Genomic DNA, 25110 nt, shown 5'->3' with positions numbered 1-25110 from the left:
CAAGAGCCTGGGTGCATCTCTCTACCTCGAGCTATTACGTCAGACGGCTAAATATGCACAGCTCTTGCAGTCGGAGACCCAGCAGTAGGGTCTTGCTTTGTGTCTCTCTGTGGACAGGTAGGAAGGAGTACGCCGCTGAGGAGGGAAGGACTGTTTGTGGAGGAAGAGGGTTAAGGCTGGGAGATTTTCTTCCAGGTTCCTCTGGTCCTCTAGGCCTTCTAGAAGGTTCTGGCCTCCTACTGGCCAGGTGGCAGAGTCTCACCTGGGTTTGGGCGCAGCACAAGTGATGTGCCTACCTATGCCAATGCCGGTAGAGCACAGTGGGTAGAGCTTGGTGTAGGGCGGCCTAGGATAAGATGAAACCCAGTGCGTTGAGTCAGGAGGGGCAGCGGTGGGGCATTAGGTCCTCCTGGGTTTAAGTTGGCTCTCAACCCAAGACTCTGGGTTCTCTGAGTCCTTGTTTATAAATGAGGATCCTCATACAAAGATGTTCTGTGCTGGCCTGGCTCCCAGTCGGTGCCCCAAACACGTCAGTCAATCAAGGATGTCATAGAGCCTGTGCTTAGAGCATGGACTCAGCAGGTAAACTGCCTGGGTTCAGATTTTCCCTCTGCCATTTATTAGCTATGTGACTTGGGACTGCTCCTTGGCCTCAGTTTACCCCACTGTGACATGGGGTTGGTGTTAGGGCCTGCCTCACAGGTTTGTTCTGAGGAGTAAGTGACAGTATATACGAAGCACTTAAAGGGTGTCTGGCGCATGTTAAACGTCTTGTCGGTGTGATTTACCTAATTTCTGCAATAAGTTGCGGTCAGTTGATTTCCTGGGAGGTTGGCAGGCCACCTGCTCTGTTTGTTTGGAAATGGGTCCTCTCTGCCCAGCTGGAGCTCGTCCAGGGTGGCAGGTGTGCACGAGCATGTGTCTTTAAGCTGTGTCAAAGAATAGCGCCCGTTAACAGCCTGTGTGCCAGGCCCCGGTGGTTGCTCTGCCCGCCCCTCCCCTGCTCTCCTTGCCTTGCTTCCTCAAGTTGTGTGCGTCTTTAAAAAAAAAAAAAAAAAAAAAAAAAAAAAAGTTTATTTTTTAATTTTTTTAAGTAATCTCTACCTGCAGTGAGGGGCTCAAACTCACGACCCCGAGATCAAGAGCCTCCTGCTCTACCGACTGAGCCAGCCGGGTGCCCCCAGTTGTGTGCATCTTAACGGTGGTCCTGGTTTGCCTCGCTCTTCTGCTCCGGCCCCTCGCAGGGGCTCATGTAGTACGGTTGTTGACGTGCTCTTGACTTCCTGGAAATAAAGAGAGGGTCAGGAAGGCCCTGCCCTTTGGCGTGCTCTTGCTTCACCTGGCCTTGTCTTCATTTGCCCCCTTTCAAGGAACACATGGGAGTAGCTTGGGATTTGCCGTGTAAATGGAGTCCTTCAGGAACGCGTTTAAGGAATCTTTTTAAAGTTTATTTTCATTTGTTTTGAGACAGAGACAAGAGAGAGCAGACGGAGGAGGGGCAGAGAGAGAGGGAGAGACAGGATCCCAAGCAAACCGTGAGATCATGACCTGAGCCAAAGTCAAGAGCCAGATGCCGAGCCACCCCAGGCGCCCCAGGAACATGTCTGAGAATCTTAAAGCAATAAACATGTCAGTTTAGCTGCTTTCAACGATAACACGGAACTCGAATTTTTATTGTAAATGTGGCTGGTGATGAGTGTTAACAGTCTTCCAGGCCTAGGGCCAAGCACTTTACATTTCCCTCCTGTGAAGGCAGTACTGTTATTACCCCATGTTAGAGACAAGAAAATGGAGGCGTACAGGGGCACCTGGGTGGCTCAGTTGATTAAGCATCTGACTTCGGCTCAGGTCATGATCTCACAGTCCGTGAGTTTGAGCCCTGCATCGGACTCTGTGCTGACAGCTCAGAGCCTGGAGCCTGCTTCAGATTCTGTGTCTCCCTCTCTCTGACCCTCCCCCATTCATGCCCTGTCTGTCTCAAAAATAAATAAACATTAAAAAGAATTAAAAAAAAAAATGAGGCGTACAAAGGTTCACTTCAGCTGCTCATGTTAAGGCAACTGGACAGCAGGTAGGGCTGGGATTGGAACTCGGGTCTGTTAGGCTCTAAGCCCGAGCGCCCGGCCATCCCTCGCCATACTGCCGCTGGCTGGCATTCCTGGGCTGGTTCGTCAGTGGCTTTCTGTTATCTGAGCCCATTCTTGCTCTCCGCTAGTGGTCTTGTGGAGGATGTGAGCCCACTTCGCGCCCTGTCAGCTGTGGCACACAGGGCTCGGCGGAGAAATCCGGTGGTCTTTGGCCAGTCGTTAGAGAGGGTGGTCTTCCACTGCTCCTTGTCTCCCAGAGCTGACGTCACATCAGCCCCACTGCATTTCCATCTCAAACCCCATATATATACATACATTTTACACCTTCCTCTGCAGTGGCCCTAGTGAGACTCCGTGGTTTAGGAGTGCTTGGTTTTAATCTACTGACTGAAAATCATGCTGTCCCCTCCCGGGTTGCGGTTGGAGGAGAATACCTCGCGCTCTGAGCTGTTTGTTTCTGTCGCTCGGTGCTCCCTTTTCCCGCGGGGAGACTGCACGTGTGTCAACAGATCAGTCATCGACACGTGCATTGGGACACTTGCCTTTTGAGGCTTCCCCCCCAACCTCCGATCCCAGTCTGCCCGTCAGCTGTCAGATCCCAGGCTTTCCCACGAATGAGGCCGCAGAGAAGGTCGATGGGGACAGATATGTGCTGGGCACTTATAGCAGAGTCCAGCTGCTGGGCATGTATTATATCATTTTTGTCTTCACAGCCACCTTTTGAGCCTCCCGCCCCATCCTTTACAAAAGAGGAAATAAAGGCTCAGAGACATTCTGTCAATTGCCCATGGTCCCTTAGCTTAGCATGGGGGTGAGATTTTTTTATTATTAGTTTTTAATGTGTATTCACTTTTCAGAGAGAGAGGGAGAGAGGGAGCACGCTAGCGGGAGAGGGGCAGAGAGCAAGGGAGACACAGAATCTGAAGTGGCCCCAAGCTGTGAGCTGTCAGCACAGAGCCTGATGTGGGACTTGAACCCACGAACCGTGAGATCATGACCTGAGCCGAAATCGGAGACTCAACCAACTGAGCCACCCAGGGGGTGGGGGTGAGATTTGAACTTGGATCTATCTGGTGCTAATCCCCATGACCAGCTGGATCCACTGCCCTTAATAGGGTAGCATGTTTCCTGCATGTATGGGTTGGGGAGGGCCAGACAGAACCAGTAGCCCTAGGCTGGCTGGAGAAAGCTTCTCTTAGGTCTGCCCCCGCCCCGGGCAAATGCTGCCCCTGTGTAGCCTCTGTCTGTCTGACCCACCTCTCTGGCCGCAGGGACGTTGGAGATGGAACTGTTGGAGGAGTGGCTTTTGCTCTCGGCAGGTACGGGGTTCTCCTCTGCCCAGGACGAGGGGAAGGGGTAGTGCTCAGGGGTGGGGAGATACCTGGGCTGGGAGCTGCCCGTGGACAGGTGGCTTTGCCAACAGGTAGCAGGCCCCCTCCCCCATATGAAGCGCCAAGTCCCAGTAAATCAGACACATGGGCTCTCCGCTCTGTTAGCTTTTTTGCTGGAGAAACTCAGCCCTTCAGCTTCCTGCATTCCAGGGTGTTGGCGTGCCAGAAATTCCCTGGACAAACAGGGAAGTCTTCTCTTTATAGTAAAAATGCTAATAAAATCTCTCCAGAATCTGCTCCTTCCCTTACACCCACATTGCCACTAACTAAATTACCTTTTGTTCTCGTCATTTGCTGAATTGCGGTGGCTTTTTAATTGATTCTCCTGTCTCTCTGGTTGCTCCACACCCACTTCAATCTGTCCTCCACATGGTTTCCAGAATGATGATCGTTCAAAAATGCAAATCTGATCACGTTTTTTTCCTTTGCTTCCCTCTCCATGCCTGTGAGATTGCATGCAGATGTTTTAGTGTGGCCTTCTGGAACCTTCCAGAACCTTCCTGGACCTGCATGAGTGGGCTGACTTTGGTCTCCTCTTTTTTCCCCCTCCTCTGTACTCTTTGGCTATTTGCTGTGTCTTTTTTTTTTTTTTTTTTTTTTTTTTTTTTTTAAGGCTCTGTCATTACTCTGGTCTTTTGCTCATGCTGTGCCCCCAACCTGAAGTGCAGGTTCAGCCCCTCACCCTGTGTCTGTGGGCCATACCGCATGGCCCACCCCAGCTTGCTGATGCCTTCCCAAGGATCTTAGCACCTCACCCCATAGTTAGACCCAGTCCCCTTGGGATCCCACAGCAAGTACATAAACCTATGTTGTGGCAGAGCTGATTATAGCACCAATCAGAGGTTTCTTGTGGCTGTTGGACGGGATAGTACACAAAATGTGCATAGCACAGTGCCGGGCACAAAGGAAGATCCAGTTTTAAAACATCCAACTCAAAAACAGTGTTGGAATACAAAAATTACTTCAAATTCTGTAGATCATAGACTCACCTAAACAAAAAAGATAAAACTGCAAAACTTATAGAGCACACGAGTACATCTTTGTGAATGTGGGTTTGGCAAACATTTTTTTAGGAAATGAAAAGCACAAACCAAAAAAGAAAAACATTGACAAATTGGTCTTCATGAAAATATATCTGCCCTTTGAAATTTGAAAGGACTTTTGAAGGAATGTTTTTGGACACCATGTGGTCCCAAGAAGGATGAAGGGATACTTTTCCCTTTTGTAGGTTTTCTGGAAGCCAACAGGAAGCCTTAGGCTTAGAAACATTAGCCTTAGAAGGTTTAGAAGGAGGTTTGAAATAGTATGGGCTTAAAAAGTGTTAGCAGAGGGGCACCTGGGGGCTCAGTCCGTTGAGCATCTGACTTTCGGCTCAGGTCAGGATCTCGTGGTTTGTGAGTTTGAGTCCCACATTGGGCTCACTGCTGTCAGGGCAGAGCTCACCTGGGATCCTCTGCGCCCCCCCCCCCCCACTCGTGTGCACACATACTCTCTCTCAAAAATAAATAAAACTTAAAAAAAAGTGTTAGCCAAAAGGACAGCTTTCCTTTGCAAGTGACAGAGAATGTGACTTCAACAAATAGGCTGTTAGGCTCCTCCTACAGTGAGAAGTTTGCAGTCAGCTGGCTTACGTGTTGCTGCAGCTCAGCAGTGCCAGTGTGTCTGATTCTCCGGACAACTCTTGGCACTTGAGGTCTTGAAAGCAGGAAGGAGGCGGGGGACAGCCCCAGAGCCTGCCCGACCTGTAAGGAAAGAAAACACTTCCCAGCAGGTCCAGCAGACGGGTCTTCCTGTCTCATGGACCAGAAGTGCCACATGTCACACACAGCTACAACGGAGGCCAGAAGTGGGGACGGGCTCATCACGACAGCCATGCTGGGACCCCCTCCCATGGGAATCTAGGCTGGGGCTCATGTTCCTGTGATACGAAGTCAGGGTAGAGCACCGCTGACTCTGACCGGTTCATCACTGGGCACTGTGACAAGACAAAATCGGTCTGTGAGTGAGGAGCGAATCAGGAATGGACGTTGGGTAAGTAAGGAGCAACGCCTGATGCGATGGCTGTTATCACTTTGGGGGAGTTTGCCATCATGTTAGGTCATCTCTGGTACCTGAGCCACTCACCTGCTCTTGCCCCTTGCCCCTTGCCCCCTGCATAACCCTTTATCCTTTTCTGTGGCGACCCGAGTTGCTAGGCAAACAGTATATCCCCAGCATCCGGCACAATCTACACATGGCAGGTGCTTTCAGATCAGAATTTGAAGTGCCTCCCCTACCCCCATCCCTTCTAGAAGCTTCCAGGGGACCAGGTCTTCAGGGATAGTTAAGGGCGTGGTCCCATTGGCAGGACTCCACCTTTGCATTAGATATGCCCTCTGCCTTTCTTTCTAGGTACCCCACCCCCCGCCCCCCGCTCAGTAATTCGCACCCAGGTCCGCTGCAGCCCGCAGTGTCCGGACTTCTCTGGGATTACCTCTTGTACTTGAGGGGTTACGGGCTAAGCCAGCCTCTGTGGGCCTGGTGAACTTCAGACAGGCCTATGGGGTGTGTTAGAACTGAGACCAAGGCTGCGTCAGTTAGGAATCTGGCAATCACCTGAGGCCCAGGGCAGTTAGGGGGTGAAGCAGGTATCTTGATTTCTCATGCTTTAGTCCAGTTCGTCCCACTGCCATCCCACTCCCCCCGGGGACTTCTGGTTCTAAAAAACACACAGAGTACTGGGGTGGGGAGGGTGGGGCCGGTTTATAGTTTTGAATTGAGGCACAAAGTGAAACTGGAAACGTGGCCCCGAGATCATTTATTCACTAGCTTTTCAAGCTAAAGATTGCTTTCTGATGAGCACATTTCTTTGACTCACCCGTGGCTTCTCAGGTGGAAGCTATCTTAGGATATTTAGGTCAGGGAAATAAATGCCTTACTCTTGAAAATCTTTCCCATCAAGTCTCATGACCACAGTGGAGCCTGAGATGGGAGAGCGGGGGTTGGCGAGAAAACTCCAGCCCGTGGCCATCCATCCTGGCCCCGGCTCCAGCTCCATCTTTCCCAGGAAGCTTTGTAAGTGTTTCTAAATCACCTCAGTCTCTCCTTACCCTGCCTGCTCATACTTACCTCCGGGGCAGTTACAACAGGTGATGTTATCTAATGGGGACCTGTGCTTCTGGACGGGGTCACCACTGCTGTGCTGGGCCCCAGGTGGGCATTCACACCCATCATGGAGGCCAAAGATGGATCCCAGTTTGTCTCAGCCTGGCCTTGGGACTCACATCTGCAGCCTGTTGTGAGACCTCGGAGTCCATATCTCCAGGGGAGTCCAGGAAGGGCAGAAAGCCCTGAGTTCCCAGCTGTGGCCCTGTCACCCCTGGCCTCCTTGGGAATGGCTCCACTTGTGGTCTGGGGCAGACTTGTTTGTTTGTATTTGAAGTTCCCCGACTTTGAGTTTGACGTCAGGACGGGGTTGCTAGTGGGAGGCTTGGCGGGGAGATTGTCTCCGCACAAATGCACATGGCTGGCAGCTTCCCCAGGAGAGCACCGTCGCGGGACAGAGCTGGGCGAAGGATGACTGATTGCAAAATGACCGGCTTGGGGATTGAGGTCACTTTCTCTTCTCCTTGCCCCACTTGCTTGGCACTCTTGCTTTCTCTGCCCCTTGCTCGCCAAGAACAGCCCCGACTTGGTCCCCTGGAGCCTCTGGGTCCCCTTGAGGGCTCTGGGAGGCTCAGCAGTGCTGGGGGCCAAGCGCTGCTGCCTCTGGTATTCTTGGAGCAGAGTGCTGTGGTCGGCCCGTGCCTCTGTGGAGAGCCGTCAGCTGCGTCACGACCTTCAGAGGCCTTCTTATGTTCTCAGAAATCATTTTGCAATACGTTGGCCATGGCAGCCAGAGCAGACAGCTTAGCTGGCTTGGGCTGGCAGGAAGTCCCCAGAAGTGTTCTCTAGCTGTGGGGAAGGGGTAGGAAAAGTAAGAGGAACAGCGTGAAGGCCTGGGCAGGGCTGGAGGTACCTGGGAAGGAGCCACAGTGTCAGGAACCGTCTAGGGAAGGCCGGAGTAAGCCTCAAGAGCTTTCATAACTCCCTGAAGTTTGGGATGGGATAGGCAGGGGCTTGGCATTAGCAAAGACTGCTGTCCGTGTCGTCTTAAAGTACAGTGTTGCCCACCTCGGAGGAGGGAGTCTGCTGGCTGGAGGACTGAGTGAGCCTGGGGAAGGGGGTGGAGGTGGGAGGGAGTGGCCATCCAAGTGCCTCACTTCGCTCTGCAAAGCATGCTAGGACTTCCTTGACAGGGGTGGCTCCAGGTAGTAGGCGGGTGGTGGCTAGTTGTAATGAATTCAGAGCTGGTTTGGAGCCAGGGATCTGGTGTAGCCCAGATGATGGGTTTTGCAAATCTGGATCAGAAGCGGTGGCCCACTTGGGTGACTGGACACATTTGGAGAGTGGGAAAGTCTATGGCTTTTATTCAGAGGATTCACCCTCTGCAACAATCTGGGCGTTGCCGGATTTGGGGCTTCTGACCGAGAGAGAGTTACCTACCCACTGGCATCTTGCTTGTGCTGGTTAGGACCGCTTGGTGAGCTAAGTGGGTGGGTAGCAGGACCCATTATTTTGGGAGAGGATATGGTAAGAAACAGAGCATTGGGTCAAGGTCTGAATACCTTCCTTAATTACGTGGTTCGGGAAAGTTAGAAAGCTCTCAGTGCCCCTGTTTCCTCATTTGTAAGACAGGAATCCTAAAACACATCTTTAAGTTGCATGGGTTTGGCATATGTGGTTTGACTCTTTGTGAGTGACCCTCAGTGGGGAGCCACCCTTACCATTGTGCTGAGGCTGGGCTTAGAATTGCACGATGCTGTCTGCAGGGTGAGTGGACATCCTTTAGCTAGCGAGCGATCCCAGCAGGCTGAACAGCGTCCGCATCTCAACACACACTCTCTCTCTCTTGACTTGATGTTGCACGCATGGTACCTCCCACCAAGGGTCCAGAAAGGTCCGTGGTGTTTTCATTTAGGCTCGACTGTGTTTTGTGGGGAGAATGATATGCATGGGGACGCTGCCAGCTTTGGGGTTATGTGGAGGTTGGGACATCACTCCTGTGCGCTCCAGGGGTCCACTGCAGTTCCTTCCTCCTGGAATTTTCATTGAGAATCCGTGAAGAGGGAGAGAAAGTGATAAGTCGCCACATAAGTAGAAGAGACGTTATAACTACTAGGTCTGATAATTGAATACTGACACGATATGCATAATTGAGAGAGCGTGTTGTTGTTCTCAGGAATCTGGTGTCCATCTCTGTCTTTGCGTGGGGTTCATTTGTCCGTTTATATTTCAGCATCTGTCCTATCTCTCCCATAGACCAAACAGCCTGCCCTGCTTGAGACATGAAGACCCGGGATACTGGGAAGGGCAAGCATCTATCTGCTTGAGCAGCCCATGTCTGAGTCAGAGTTAGGGTTACAGATGTCTTGGCATCTGGCCACTTGCATAGCCTGGATCACAGACTTGGGGGTCACCAAATGGGGACCTCCCCATCCTGGGCCCTGCGGTGTTAGGATGTGGCTGACTTTTTTTTGCAAAGCCAGTTGATTTGCGTGTTTTCCGCAAAGGTGCAAAAGCCTGCATAACGTATAATCCAGGTGGCACTGGTCAACAGTCTTCACACTCTTCCTCAAGGCCATGCTTGCAGGCTGAGCAGGGCTAATACCGAGAGCATCCTGTTTAGCGAATGCTTCCTGTATTTTGGACATCGGACTCGGCGCTTTGCGTCCGTGAATCCCACAGTAAATTTTCAGCGGTGCTAGGGGGCGTGTGTCATTTTCTCCACTTTACAGGCAGGGAGACTGAGATGAAGTAAACTAACCACGGCCGCGCCTCTGGTAAGTGAGGCATACCAGGGGGTGGAACTTAAGTTCTGGGTGACTGCTAAGCCTGTGCTTCCCTCTCCCGGTGATGGAACAGTTAACAATGGGAGGCGTGGCCCCCGGCCAGCTGGAACAGGTGGCGGTGGTACACGGCAGGCGTGGGCACACGTGTGATCCCCACTGGAATGTTTCCCGGGTCATTACCACCGCACCGCCCGCCAGTCAGGCACAATGGCTGGCCCCATCCCACCGCCCTGGGGAAGCCTCCGGGAGGTCACTGCTGGGAGACCATTCCAGCCAGTGTCGCCCTCTCTCTCTTCTGGAGGCACGGCCGTGACCGCTGCCCCCCACCGCGGCCGCCTCCGATGGATGTTGGTAGCGTGGCCGCAGGGGAGCACGTGTCCCAGATGACTGGGTCCGTGGGTCGCCCGTGACAGCTGTGATGCTCTCTGAAGGGTGGATTTGGGAGCCGTGGACACCTACACGGAGGGAGGTTTGGACAAGCTTTGAGCAGAGCAGACACGAGAGGCCTCTCGGGTTCCTGGGCCCCTTGCCATTCTGGGAGCTGCTTCCTGCCCCTGTGGAAGCTTCTTTCTCTCGGTGGCACGTGCTTTGGGAGCTCGACAGGTGTCTGCTCTTCAGGGATGTGTGATCAGCCTCCCCTCCACGGGAGCCGTGCCCAGGGCAGCCTCCACTGGGGAGGCCTGCTTTGGAGTCCCGCTAGAGCTGCAGGAGGTGATCTGGAGGGGATGCCACTGCGCTCCCTCTGTGCCCGCTGGTGTTGCCAGGGGGCTATGTGAGCAGGAGGGCTCCTGCTCACAGTGTGTAAGCCAGGTCTTGGCCCTCATGCCTGAGGGCGCTTGGGTGGCTCAGTCAGTTGAGCGTCTGACTTCGGTTCAGAGCATGATCTCATGGTTCGTGAGTTTGAGCCCCGTGTCAGGCCCTCTGCTGTCAGAGCAGAGCCTGCTTCGGATCCTCTCTCTCTGCCCTTTCCGTGCTCAAGCTTATGCCCTCTGTCTCAAAAATAAACATTAAAAAAAAAAAATGTATGCAAAAAGAGAAATGGACCTAATCTGTGAGTTCCACCAGCATTGCCCTGAGGACGACCAATGCCAGCCTTCAGGGTCATCTTTACCCCATCTCTGAAATGGGTACGATCTCACCCACATCGGCCCTGTTGCCCAGGGAGGCTGTAAGAGCACCTGAAGCCTTGGCTAGGTGAGGTCGCTGCTCCCTGCGCACACGTTTTCCTCATCCCAGTCACTTTGCTGAACATCTTACATCCATGTTTTCTCATGTAAATCTTCACAGCAGCCTTTTGAGGTAGATCAACCCCATTTTACAGCCAGGGAAACTGAGTCTGACAGGCTAAATCTGCATCCACTTGCAGAGGGAGAGTGGTGGCAAGGGGGTTAGGGGCCAGGTCCATCTGTCTGGAGCCAGAGTGCTGCCTCTTGGCTATGGTTGGAGCAACCAAGAGTAATGTAGTAAGATGAAGACCTGTCATTTTTGTTTTTCTTTTTCCCCTCATTCCAGGCCATTTTGTATACGGTGACTCCTCTGGCCCCAACTTCCATAACATGAGACCCTTTTTATAGGTGGTGAGATTGGAGCCAAGCTAAGGGGGACTTTCCCCAAGATCCTTGATCTGAATGTGAGGGCCGGGACCAGGGCCTAGATCTTTCGGCCTAAGACACTTAGTGCCTGCTGTGTGCCTCGCGTCTGGTACTCCCTGCCAGCTGTTTGTGGCTCCCTTGAAGGTCTTCTGTACTTTCTGTAAGGCAGGCTGAGTGTCAGGACAGGGGTGGGGCACACACGCAGTGAAGCAAAAGAATATTGGGGGCGGGGTTTGAGACTTCAGTTCCAGCCCAGGGCCCTCCCTGGTGGCCAGAGGGCCAATGACTCTTTCCCTCCTGCTGTCGGTCCCTTTGCTGAAACCCCAGGTGCTTTTTCTATTCCGGAAAATTTATGTCTCGTGGTTTTGTGGTTGAGAAAAAATGATACTCCCTATGAACGGTACCCTTGTAGGCCCCCGGGGCCGGGCTGGCAGGCCCCGCTGTGGTTTGTCTGGGAAAATAGCCCTTTGGGTGCTTCTTTGACTGTGACCAGCTTTCCAAAAAGTGAGAGCAGGCTTGTTTTGCTCAGATGGAGGGAGGCTGCTGCAGGCCAGGGACCTCCATCCTTTGTGAATGAGGCTAGCTTTGCTACTTCAGCAGAAGCCAAGCCCCACAGATGCTGTTTCTTTGCAAGCTCTGGGGGGCTAGAAGCCTCCAGGACACCAGACCTGCCCGCAAACGGGTCACGACGCACTGCGTGTCTCCCGCTTTCCTTGCCCGCAGCTGGCCAGGCATATGGGTTGTTAATGGGGTGCAGTGAGGAGTCACTTCAAGTTCTGCACCATCCTACCCACGGCCCTGCTTTGTGCTGTCTAGTGGGGATCTCTCGCAGCCTTTAAGAAAAGCTGCTCATTCCTCTTCTGGGAATTTGCCTTGGTTTTTGAGACTCTCAAGCTCCTGAGCTAACACTTATGCGGTTGGTATTTTTACTGTCGCTCTGGTAAACGTGTGCCTGTCAGGGCTCCAAGATGGATTGCGTGTTCATTCGCCCATTCATCCAGCAAAGGTTTTACGGTAGCAAACTGTGCGTCCCAGGAGCGATGCCGGTTCCCGGTGGGGACCCAGAACCCAGACCAGGCACCTGACCTTATGGAGTGTACAGCCTCAGAAAAGAAGCAGACAAGTAAAATGTTAGAATCAGAACTTGGATGTGAGATCTGGTGGGGGAGAAGGACAGCGGGCTAAGGAACAGGGCTGAAGGGGTTGGGCAGGGTATCTAAGCTGAGTTGTGGCTCAGGGGTCATGGGGAAGAGCCTTCTGGGCAGAGGTCCTCGAGGCTGAAAGGGGCCAGATATGTTGGGGGCTGAGGTCGAGAAAGCCCCTGGCTCATCGCTGAGGCCAGGTTGGCCAGTCTTGAAGTTGACCTGGGATGGCCAAAGTTGTACGTAGGGTGGACATGTTCTTAACTGGCTCCCAGGGGTCTGGTCCTCAGTTCCCAATGCCAGTGGTGGATGGCCCTTCCTGCTGCTGCTCTGAGCGCCTGTGGCCCGACCGTGGAAAAGAATGGTTTTGACTCTGTACAGTTAACTTGATGTCTGGCCCTCTCTTCGGTCAGCTCTTCGAAGCTGTGGTTGGAGAGCAGCTTGGATGGACGGAAGAAGCGGCTGTAAGAAGTGCCCTAACGCGGGGATGAGGCCTGTGGGTTTCCTTCCCACCTTCCTTTTTCAGGCCGTTTGAGCACATGTTATGTGCCAGGTGCAGTAATAGGTGTGTGGGGACAGTCACGAATGAGGCGGACACGGTCCCTGCCCTGACATGTAATAATAGGGGGACTTACGTAGCCTTGGGGGGGTTTCCGTACTATCGTTCAATCCCCCTAACGGACCGTGGGCTAGATAACGTCATGCCTACTGTATAGATGAGAGAACCAAAACTCAGAAAAATGAACAAACTTCCCCAAGGTCACATAACTGTTAAAACGGCAAACCTGCATTTGAATCCAGATTTCAGTTCAACCCCGAAGCCTGTGCTGTCTGCTGCCCTGGGAACTCACCTGTGTCGGGGGCAACTGGGGCCAAAGCTCGAACATGAAGCTGCCGTGATCAGGGGCTGCTGTAAGAGGTGCAGACGGGGAGACAGGATTGTAACTAGGCCTGGGAAGTCTGCCCAGCCTGCTGTAAGAGGTGTAGACGGGGAGACAGGATTTGTAACTAGGCCTGGGAAGTCTGCCCAGCCCCGTGGTGCTGGGGGAGGGAGGCGCAATTAGCCACTGCAGGCAGTTTGAGCAAAGGCCCAGGGGTAGGAAAGTACAAGAAATATTTGAGGAATACCTCCTAGGTGAGTGTATGCCTGCGGGACAGGGTCGGGGGCAGGGAGCGGAGTGGAGATGAGCCTGGGAAGGAACATAGAGGGCCCTGATTTTGGAATCAGCCTCTGGTCACACTGGGAGGGATAGATCATTGTAGGGTGAGGCTGGGCACGTGAGTGCCTCTACTGAACCCTGCAGGATGAAAGGGGCACTCACACCTTCTTGTTAACCGTGCTCTGAAGATGTTCCCCAGGGGACTTAGGCTCCATAATAGGACAGCAAATGTGCTTCTTGTTGGGGTTGCCGGCCTCTGGAGAGAATGTTCGATTAACAGTGTCTGCTTTGGGTACCTGAGGGGCACGTGGTACAGAGGGGCCAGGGGTTTGCCTCTCTGTAGGTTTCACTCAACATTGAAACTGTAAATCGAGTAGCATTGTTTTTGTCCTGCCTCACTGTTCCCTCCCGAACACTTGTGCCTGGTGGCCGTGGAGCCCTCTGAAGACAGCAGGACTTCACGGTGCTCAGGGTCACATGGGGGGGAGGGGGTGGGCAGTGCCCTTGAGTCTAGCAGATTGTGAGCCTGGGGCCAAACAAGTTGCTGGGGGGACATTTCAGAGAGGCTGATGGAGAAGCAATGGTTTTCTTGTCATTATGGGTCTCATTTCATGCCCCACATCCCGCTGACCACAAGGATTCTTTACCTGGGGTCTGTGCATAGAATTCAGGGCGTCTGTGAATTTGGAGGGGGAATACACGGAGCCTTTATTTTCATTAACCTTAACTGAAATTTAATACGTTACTCAGTTTGGATGTAGGCAACAAGGCCCAATCATCTTAGCAAATACGTGTGACTCAGTCGCCAGCGAAAAGCACAGCTGTGTGCATATCACGTTACAGTTGTGGCCATATCTAAAAAAGTAGTTGACACGTCGCAGCTTCAAAGCTATCATAGTTGTGAGATCCACTGGCAGCTTTCATTTGGTGCTTTAATGAAGAAGGGCTTTTAGTACTCTACCACCATTCTAAATAACGTTTTGAGAAATGTCTTTAGTTCTAACTGATCCCCTTTATAATCCCAAGTGCTTTGTCTGAAGCTTTATTCTTAGGAAGGGACCAGGGCTACCTCCCTAGAAGGCCAGAGCTGCCCGTGGTCCCAAAATGGTCAAGAGCTCCTGTTTGGAATTTAGGATCCTTTCTAGATATTTGAAATGTTGTCATTAATTAGTATTACTTCTTAGTATAGTGACTGTGTTGCCAAAAACAGTGCATACCCTTTAGAGAAATACACTGAGGTACTTACAGAGGGGGAAGAAAGGAATGTGAATTAACAACATAAACCCTCAAAGAGAGGTAGAACTGGGAGGTGGCCCCAAATGGCAAGGCTCCTGCACAGGACTTTGAAGGTGATGCATGCCTTCCAGGAAAGCTTGCAAGTCACCAAGAGGAGGCGGCTGGAGTCTCGTCAGCCTGACGGCAGCCCTCATGGGGTCCCTGGGTCGCTGGATCTCAGCCGAGCCCGGGCAGCTCCCTGGTCCCTCTTCTTGGGGGCCGTGAAGTCATTTCCATCTGTTCCAGTCAGCTAGCCCTTCTTTTTTTAAATCAGCCCCAGGCTGTGACCTGCTCCCCGCCCCCATCCCGCCCCCCTCTACATTCCTCGGACCGTGCGGGCTACCCTGTTGGAGCCCAGCGTTTGTCAGAGAGAGCTCCAGGCCGACCTCAGCCAGGCCGTCCTTATTTAAGCTTACTTCATTGAAGTTTTAGCCTTTTGAGAGGCTTTTGAAAACCGTGGGCCCTCTTCCCCTGGAAAACGCATCTGAAATTTGCACACGTTCCGCCCGTTGGCGAACCCGAGTCAAGGACCTTTGCCAGTAAGGCCACGTCCCCAAAGGCATGGCCTGCTCTGGGTGTGCTTGCGTGTCACGCACCGAGCGCCTCATTTCTTCTCAGCCTCCCTGAGAGGGAGGTTCTGTTATTATCCCGTTTCCTGGAGGAGGAAACGGAGGCTTTTTCTGGGGGTGGGGTTCAGTAACTTGTCCAAGGTCACTGGGCTAAAGTGCGCCCGAGTCCCCGGATCTCAACTCGCGCAGTGCGAGTCTAGGCTGGAAGCATCCTAAGTGGAAGGTTCCTCGTTCTCTCCAAACCCCCATATCTTCTCTATCTCAGTTACCAACCAGTCCCGCACCCCTCCCCAGGCAGGAAGCCCTTCTTCTGTTTTAACCCCGTTCTCTGTTCTGAACAGCGTTGCCCGTCGCTCTCTGAGGAGCGTAGTCCCGAGGGTGAGGCAGTGTCAGCCAGCTTTGGGGTGAGGAGGGGCCGATGGGTGGTCGTCCCGGTTTCCCGCTGGCCTTCTCAGACCCCTCTCCTCTCCTCCTCCTTCCCGTGTCCTCCTTCACTGCTGGGGAATCCCGCCGACTGCTGTGTTTGCCAGAGCTCCCGTGTACGGGGCCGCCACGTGCATGAGCCCCGAATGAACCGGCTTTTTCTTTCCTGGGCTCCCCACAGGCGAAGCTGGTTCGGTACATTTGCAAGCAGCAGCAATGCAAGCTGAGTGTGGCTCCTGGCGAGAGGACCTCAGAACTCAACAGCTACCCTCGCTTCAGTGACTGGCTGTGTACCTTCAATGTGAGGCCGGAGGTGGTGCAGGTAAGCAGGTTGCGGGAACTCGGGTCAGCGGGTGAGGGGAGGGATTGTCAAGCGAAGGGGCCCCACACAAACCCGGGGACTGGCTCCGCCGTGACTGTGACTGAAAAGCCATGCTCTGTCCTCTCACAAAGGGGACTTGGGAGGACAGCAGTAGCGGGAGGGACCCAGGGTAAATGTGGCTCTGGCATGTGTCCTGGGTGCCACTGCTGTATGAGCTGCACAGCCTGACCCCAGGGATCGTTCCTTGATTCACCATAAGGACAACAGCCAACACGTCTGGAAACATTGGCTGCGTGACAGGCACCGTGGTAAATACTTTGTCTGGATAATCTCCCTTAATTCTCGCAAAACCCCGTGAAGGAATTACTGTCGTTGCTGCCTTTTTATATTTGAGGAAATTAAAAGCACAGGATGGTTACGTAACTCGCTTTAAGTCGTACAGCCAGTAAGTGATAGCTTTGGAGTTTGGAAACAAGGGTCTGAGTTTAGTGTTCTCTTATATCTGCTGTACGGTACTGTTTTCCCTCCTTGCTGCCCTCTTCCCTTCCCTCCAACCTCCCCACCCACCCACCCACCCACCAACCAACTAATTAGCAGGTGAGCATGAAGAGTATACCCTATGCCAGGTCGTAGGGGTACAGGACAGCTCTTGTGGGGGATCAATAAATCAGTGTGTGGCAGGTGCAATTCACCCAGTCAGGTCTTTTAAATCCCTTTGATTCTAAAATTAAAAAGTTGACTTTCGCTATTTCTTTTAATTCTTTTTTTTTTTTTTTCAACGTTTATTTATTTTTGAGACAGAGAGAGACAGAGCATGAACGGGGGAGGGTCAGGGACAGAGGGAGACACAGAATCTGAAACAGGCTCCAGGCTCTGAGCTGTCAGCACAGAGCCCGACGCGGGGCTCGAACTCACGGACCGCGAGATCATGACCTGAGCCAAAGTCGGCCGCTTAACCGACTGAACCACCCAGGCGCCCCAATTTTTTTTTTAATGTTTATTTACTTTTTGAGAGAGAGAGAGAGGCAGAGAGGGGGAGAGAGGATCCAAAGCAGGCTCCATGCTGACAGCAGAGAGCCCAATGTGGGGCTCAAACTCATGAACTGCGAGATCATTACTTGAGCCCAAGTTGGACACTCGACCGAGACACCCAGGTGCCCAACTTTTGCTCTTGTTTTAAAAGCAATATGAATTGATTACATATAGACACTTTGGAAAACAGAGGAGGAAAAAATCACATACCTATTTCCACTACTCAGCAAAAATCTGTAATCATGAAGATTTTGATACTTCCTTCTAGATTTTCCCCCCAATACCTAAGTCTTTTTTAAAATTTCTAATGGGTTAGGGGTGCCTGAGTGGCTCAGTTGGTTGAACATCCGACTTCAGCTCAGGTCATAATCTCACGGTTTGTGAGTTTGAGCCCCGCTTTGGGCTCTGTGCGGACAGCTCAGATCCTGGAGCCTGCTTCGGATTCTGTGCCTCCCTCTTTCTGCCCCTCCCCTGTTCACTCTCTGTCTCTCAAAAATGAATAAACATTAAAAAAAATTTTTTTTTTAAATTTCTAATGGGTTAGACCTGTGCTCTCTAGTAAGGTAGTTACTAGCCAATGTGGCCATTATCTACTTGGAACATGGCAAATCCATATTGAGGTGTGCTGTAATTTTAAAGAGAGAAATCCAAAGTTGTACTGAATTCTGAAGACTTGTAGAAAAAAAGTAAAATATCAATAACTTTTCATATTTAGTATATATTGAGATGACACTATTTCGGATCTATTAAGCTAAATAAAATGTTAATTAAAATGAACTTCAGGGGCACCTGGGTGGCTCAGTTGGTTAAGCGTCCGACTTCGGCTCAGGTCATGATCTCATGGTTTGTGAGTTCGAGCCCCACTTTAGGCTCTGTGCTGACAGCTCGGAGCCTGGAGCCTGCTTCAGATTCTGGGTCTCCTTCTCTCTCTGCCCCTTCCCAACTTGTGCTCTGTCTCTCTATGTCTCTCAAAAAATAAATAAGTGTAAAAAAATTTTTTAAAAAAATAAATAAAATGAACTTCAGGGGCACCTGGGTGGCTTGGTCCGTTAAGCGTCGGACTCTTACCTCAGGTCCGTGAGTTCAAGCCCCGCATTAGACTCAGCACCCGGTGTGAAGTCTACTTTAAAAAAAACAATGAGGGGCTCCTGGGTGGCTCAGTCAGTTAAGCATCCGACTTCGGCTCAGGTCATTATCTCATGTGAGGTCGAGCCCCACATCGTGCTGACAGCTCAGAGCCTGGAGCCTGCTTTGGATTCTGTGTCTCCCTCTCTCTCTGCCCCTAACCCGCTCGCATTCTGTCTCTGTGTCTCTAAAAAATAAATAACGTTAAAAAAAATTATTTTTTAGAAATGAATCTCATATATGTTCACTTTTTTAAATGTGGCAATTCAAAAATTAAAATTTAAGTATGTGGCTTGCATTATATTTCTGTTGGGCAGCGCTGGTTTAAATCATACTGCATAAACGGTTCTCTGTTTTGCTCTTCTCATTTGATATGCTAACCAGCCTGTTTTCTTCATAGGTTTGTACTTAGTAACCCCCTCCCTTTTTTTTTTTTTTTTTTTTATCGTTTATTTATTTTTGAGACAGGGAGAGACAGAGAATGAACGGGGGAGGGGCAGAGAGAGAGGGAGGCACAGAATCGGAAGCAGGCTCCAGGCTCTGAGCCATCAGCCCAGAGCCCGACGCGGGGCTCGAACTCACAGACCGTGAGATCGTGACCTGAGCCGAAGTCGGACACTCAGCCGACTGAGCCACCCAGGCGCCCCTCCTTCCCCCCCCTTTTTAACATAGCTGCATAATGTTTGAGTGTATGTGATGCAATTTATCAGACAGTGGTTCATTCCAGTCATCGGCTGTTCCATATAATTTAGTGGTTAATAGGATTTATGCACCTATTTGTAGACTTAGGAACTTTCCCTAGGGGAGATGCCTGGATAGGCAGTGATATGAACATAAAAGTTTCCTGCCATGGCGGGGGAAAGGGAGGGGTGAGGGTGAATGGGGGGCCCAGGGGGTGCTCTCAGCACGTCACATGCTCCTGGCTTGGTCTGGCCCTGGCGACTCTCCTATTTGTGGCACACACCAGCGGTTACGAAGCTGGCCGGAAGGAGCTGCTGTGTGAAGGTTAGGGAAGCTCGTCTGTGAGTAGTGTTATTAACGCCTGCACACGCACATGTGTGTAATGAGCGACGTCTCTGTGCCCACCCACCTGTGTAACGGCTTCCTGCCACGTTGGAAGGAGATCTGAACATGTAATGTCTGTCTGTGGCGACGTGTTTAAAATCCTGGACTTGGGAACGAGGAAGAGTTGGATAGTCGCCCCCGTCCCCCAGCCCGCCCCAAACCTCTACCCCTCCCCTTCCCCGGTCTCAGAGGTAGAAAGCGGCTTCTCCTCACACCCGTGTCTGTAGCTTGTGGTGGCGGGTGCCAGGCCCCCCACAGAGGCAGTGACTTGCCCAGCGTCTCCCCAGTGTCACCCCTACTTCACAGACAAGGACCACAGTTCAGGGAGGCTGAGGGGCCCTGTGACGATCCAGAGCTGGTAACAGGGACACTCCTGAGGTTCAGACCCGGGCCTACTGGTTCCAACCTGTGCCTTCTGACTGCCTTTCTAGGGCCTGAGCCACCTCTGGCAGATGGCTTAGCTCCTCAAGGCATTTTCCTCGGATCTGCACAGTTCTGAAGTGCACCGGACGCCCTGTTGCACCCGTGTCTGTCTGTCTGAGAGAGGAGCCAGGCGTGCCCAGGGCAGAAGCCAGTACCATGGAGGCTGGCTGCACGGGCATAGGCCCCCAGAGAACCCTGTGGTGGCAGCCAGGACAGCGTCTTCCAGCCCAGCCCGGAGGCGTGGCAGACAGATACCGAGTTGGGTGATGTTTGAATCACAGGGTCGTGAGTGATGCATCAGAACTGGTGGTAAACGGGGAGCCGGCTCATTTGTTTTCTTTTAATTTTTTTTTTAACGTTTATTTATTTTTGAGACAGAGCGAGACAGAGCATGAACGGGGGAGGGTCAGAGAGAGGGAGACACAGAATCTGAAACAGGCTCCAGGCTCTGAGCGGTCAGCACAGAGCCCTACGCGGGGCTCGAACTCACGGACCGTGAGATCATGACCTGAGCTGAAGTTAGACACTTAACCGACCGAGCCACCCAGGCGCTCCGGAGCCGGCTCATTTGTATGTAGGGATCGCTCAGGCAGGCGGGAGAGCCCAAGAGCCAGGTGTGGTTTGGGTACCAGGATGCTACCTGGCCTGGGGGACTGGGGTAGAGTCAGAACGGAACGGAGAGCTCCGTGGGGATGGAGGGGCCAGGGTGAGAGAGCAAGAGTGTCTCCGGCTGCCCAGTGACCTCTCCCGTGACTTGGAAATCACGAGGCGGCTCAGAAACCAGCATGTTTCGGGCTGAGCTCTCGTTCTCCCCCATCTAGTTACACAGACACGTTTTCTTCCCACGCTGCCCAGCTCAGAGAATGGTGGCCTTATCCACCCAGTTACCTAAGCCCCAGGACTCACATCCCTGAGTCCTCCCTTGCCGCCCTCATGTGGGCAAGCCCTGAGCGAGCCCTGTGCGCCCTGCTTCGAGATCTGCAGACCCATCCTCCTCTCTCCATCCCCACCACCAGCGGCGCAGTCTAGGCCGTCATCCTCTCCGGCCAAATAAACGGCAGATTCCTCACATGCTTCGGCCTCTCCGACCTCCTCTCACCCTCCTCTTTGCTCCCTCTGGTCTGACCTTTGCACTCGCTCTTTCTCTCCCTGGAGTGCTCTCTCTCCTTGCCTCATCCTGTGGACATCACTGTGGCATCAGGACCACTGCCACCTCCCCTGAGCAGTCTTCCCTGATAATCTGAGCGAAAGATCACTCCTACCCTTTATTCTGTACCAGTGCATCTTGGCTGATTTTTCTCAAGGACGCTGACCACTTTCTGGGGTGGCCCTAACTTATTTGTTGTACAGGATGTCTGCTGTCTCCCACTGGAATACAAGCTCCAGGACAACCCACCGAGTGTTGGGCCTGATGTGACAATCGAGAGGGAGGAAGGGTGGATCTCATCGTTACGTGGTGGATGTCCCGGGAGTCGAGGGTTTGGTCCTGAGTGGGTGGTGACACAGGTTACTCCAGGGTCGGGCTTTTCATGCTCTGCAGGGGAAGCCACTTTGGGATGTCACAGCCCCAAAGATCCACCGTCCCAGCTCTGCACAACTACCCATGAGTCAGCCTCTGGGAGGAACGCTGGAGAGTCAGTGCCCTCAGGAAGGCCGGGACAGGCCAGTGCCCCAGGGCATCCTTGGCCCTCTTTGGCACTGCCCTTCTGACCACACCAGCACCCTTCACTCACTAAGGGGTTGTGCCTCCAAAAGCCGGACCAGCCCTTCGCCACGAGGCCTCTAGCTTGGTTACGGGCCTGCGCCGTGAGCGATGTGCCTCTTGCTCGCCAAAGCAGGTGCGAGGGGCAAGTGCTAAGAGGCACTGTGGTGTTCGCCGGGGTGGAGGAGGGAGAATTCAGGCAGCTTCCTCACCTTTCCTCCTAGCTGCTGTTATTCCCGAGTGAGAGCCAGACCCAAGGAGACGGCTGGAGGTTTGCACACAGGTAGCTCGAGATAGCCATACGGGGAGTGAAGAGAAGGGGGGAGTGAATGGAAGGCTAGGAGCAGGGGCTCATGAGAGGCAGGTTTCTTTTCTTTTCGTTTTTAATGTTTATTTATTTGTTTTTGAGAGAGAAAAAGAGCAAGAGAGCTGGCGGGGGAGGGGCGGGGAAAGAGGGAGAGAGAGCATCCCAAGCAGACTCTGTGTTGCTAGCATGGAGCCTGATGTGGGGTTTGATCTCCCAGAACCATGACATCATGACCTGAGCTGAAATCAAGAGCTGGCCGCTTACCGCCTGTGCCACCCAGGGGCCCCTGGAGGTGGTTTTCTGAATCAAGAGGCAGTGGGCGTCAGCTCAAGGCCCAAGAAGGGCAGCGCAGGGGACTGAAGCTGGACCTGCCCCCAGTGTCAGCCTCCCCACCCCCCCCACCCCCTGCTGCTGGTCCCAAAGGCCACTCCTGGGCATCCTCACCAGGAGGGTGGAGGAAGTGGGGCCTGAGCGCATGGGGAGCAAGAGGAGGGTGGGCCAGACTGCCCCAGAGTGCCTGGCCGGCAGCTCTCCACATGGGTTTTAAGAATCCCAAGGAACCATTGGCTGGGTTTTAGTATGTCTTCCCCAAGCTCTCCAGACCCCTTTTCTCGATTGTTCTGTTTCTTCCCTTCACATCTCTGATTGGTTCTTAGGCCCAGGCCAAGAGTTTTCTGAAGGGTAGAAAGAAGGGCCGTTTCTATTAGCAACCCCAGGCCCTGCTGAGTGGGAAGGAGGCTGTCTCCGCTTGCTGAAGAGACCGTCTTTATTCCACTGGATATTCTTTCCTGCTTTGTCAAAGAGTAGTTGGCCATACGTTTGTGGGTCCATTTCTGGGTTCTCTATTCTGTTCCATTGATCTGAGGGTCTGTGTTTGTGCCAGCTTATTTTCTTAAATAAACGTTTTATTTGGGAATAGTTCTAGATTTGTAGAGGTTGCACAGAGTTTCCGTCTGTGGCCCTCACCCAGTCTGCCCCATCATTAACATCCTACGTTACCACGGTACATTTGTCGAAACCAAGAAAACAACGTTGGTACGTTACTGCTAACCGAATGCCAGACTCTCTTTGGATTTTTCACCCGTCTTTCCATTAGTGTCTCCTTCCAGTTCTAGGATCCAGTCCAGGGTAGCACATTGTTCCCATTTACATACAAATTTGTTTCCTTTTTATTTTTTACGGTTGCTAAAATGGGCCCCTACGGTATTTTTTTAGTCTTAATCTCATCTCTGTGTGAGTCGTACAAATCATCTCATTCCTCTCTAACACTAGACTAGTTAAGAGATAAGATATCTTCAAGCTATCTTAGCAACAACTGAGGGGTGCCCATCTATGCACAGAGAGGCACACACAGAAGGCATCAGCTTGTGCCCAGAAGGGCCCATGTGCCCAGTCAAAAGCCTGTGGAAACCCTTGGCAAGTATTTGCTAGGAGAGGGAGTGACTGAGGAATGAACGAAAGTCTTCTTCATAGGATGGAGGCTGGAGATGAAGACTTTATAACACGGTCCTCCTCTCTCTCTGTCCTTTTTATGTTTCGTTGGGTTTTTTTGGAGAAGAGATCTAAACCATGAAGTCTGGCTGTTTCCTTTGCTGAACTTTCAAGGTGCTCGCAGAGCTGTTCCCCGAGGCCTCTGGGCATGGCCTTTGGCTGGTGGCACTTGTCGCTTTGGCTTCTGAGTTCTCTGCGTATCTTGACCCTCCCAGGAAATAGTGGACAAAGAGAGGGGACGGATGTGGCAGTGGCCTCGGTGGTGGCTGCACTTCCCGGTTTCTGGGGTGGATGGAGGGGTTCGGCTCTCCTCCTTCCCTTCCCGAGTCTGAGCGCCAGAGCCTGCTGTGGGTGCTTCTGACATGCATGGCCTTTGATTCTAACTCTTGCACCACGGATGTCGGGGATGGACAGCTCGGGAGACACTTTCGAATGCTAACCCAACCATCAGAGCTTCATTTAGAGCGACGCTGTCCCAATAGAACTTTCTGTGTTGATAGAAGCATTCTGTGCTGCCCTATCCACCGTGGTAGCCGCCAACTACACGTGGCCATGGACCACTCGAAATATGGTTAGGGCGACTAAGAAACCAAAATTAAAATTTTATTTTATTGTGATGACTTTTAATAACGTAAGGAGACGAATGGCCCTTGCTGTACTGGGCCTGCAGGTCTGGAGCCGTCTCTGGCGGGACCTTGTGCTCACAGCTGAGATGCTGGAGACACTCCTTTTGGCCCCAGGAGCTCACAGGGTGCGTGACACGTGCCGAGAGCGGGCACCTAGAGTCCTGACAGAAGGCAGCCTGGGGTCTGTGGGGGCAAGCGGGCAAACTCGGAGAAGGACCAGTACCAGCGAGGGCTTCCCTGAGAGCCGGGACCTAGGCTGGCTGGAAGGGCAAGATGGAGGGAACAGTACCTGCAGAGACCCTGAGGTCTGAGAGAGCTGGTGCAGACTCGCAGGAAGTGTTTGCAAAGAGCTTGGCCTGGGAGGAGACTCCTGAGGAAATGGTTGGCTCATGGAGGTCTTGGCAGGTGGCGAGTAGGGGTTGGGGTCTTATCTAGAGATCGTTGCAGTGTGTGTGTGAGAGAGAGAGGGAGAGAGAGGACGAGAGAGGACATTAGAATTGTTTTAGGGAAATTAAAACCCCTGCCAGTGAGAAGGCTGGGTTCACCCTGAGGACAGTGAAAGGTGAGTCGGTGCTGGTGTGGGAATTCGGGGCGCCGCATGGAGGCAGGGCCCTGGGGACCAGCATGCGGATGGGTTCAGAGGCGGGGGCCCCTCCTCCTCCCCAGCCACCTGCAGTCCCACACGCTATTTCCACCCTCACCCCCAAACCTTCCACAGGTTAAAAATCTCAGCTCCATGTTCTGGCTGCAGCTGGGGGGAAATGATTTCAGAGCCTGCTGGCGTGGAGCCATTTTTTTTCTGCAGCAATTTCCCCGTTGGAAGTTGTTAAAGGAAGTGGCGAGCGCTGGCTGGGATCAGTCCCAGCCGTGAGCGGTGGGTGCTGCAGAGGCCAAGACCGCAGGCCCGGGGTCCCGGGCCATAGGGTCCCCGGAGTGAGCCCTTGCTGGTGGCGCTTTCTGAAGCGAAGATGGAGGCGAGTTCGGTAAGGGGTTTTTGTTCTGGCCCCCACTGGGCAAATTTCTCTTTCCTCTACTACCCTCCCGTTCCTGTGTTTAAGTCAGGCCTTCTCGGGACGCCTGCGTGGCTCGGTCGGTTGGTTAAGCGCCTGAGTCTTGATTTCGGCTCAGGCCATGACCTCATGGTCCGTGGTTTCGAGCCTTGCGTTAGGCTGCATTGTCAATACAGAGCTTGCTTGAGAGAGAGAGAGAGAGTGTGTGTGTGTGTGTGTGTGTGTGTGTGTGTGTGTGTGTGTGTGTCTGTCCCTCCCCCCACTCGTGCTGTCTCTCTCAGAATAAATAAATAAACTTAAAAAAAAAATTAAGTCCGGTCAGGCCTTCTCTTGGGGATGGGGAAGAGGCTACCTGCCGCCTGCCGCCATCTTGGTTTCCCACTGGCCGGGAGTTGGCCATAGCTCCGTGTGGGCTCCGGGTGGGCTGTAAGAAGCAGGAGGCTGTGGAAGATTAAACCAGAAAAGTGAGCTGGTATTTGGCTCCTGGGTTGAGCTTTA

At 52.7% G+C, this 25110-nt stretch overlaps 1 protein-coding gene across 4 annotated transcripts in view; it reads left to right on the top strand.

Moving 5' to 3' along the window:
• The window catches only part of KSR1 (kinase suppressor of ras 1), a 159688-nt gene that overhangs the window by 70433 nt on the left and 64145 nt on the right, over positions 1–25110 (top strand). For all 4 annotated transcript variants that reach the window (XM_042916262.1, XM_042916261.1, XM_042916260.1 and 1 more), the window contains exon 2: positions 15691–15831. In XM_042916262.1, coding sequence (XP_042772196.1) covers positions 15691–15831 — 141 coding nt within the window. The remainder of the gene's footprint in view (positions 1–15690; positions 15832–25110) is intronic.

Source organism: Panthera leo, chromosome E1, assembly GCF_018350215.1.
Source record: "Panthera leo isolate Ple1 chromosome E1, P.leo_Ple1_pat1.1, whole genome shotgun sequence".
NCBI classification, from domain to species: domain Eukaryota; kingdom Metazoa; phylum Chordata; class Mammalia; order Carnivora; family Felidae; genus Panthera; species Panthera leo.
Note: the sequence above shows the minus strand (reverse complement) of the source record. Positions and strands in the feature narration are given on the sequence as shown.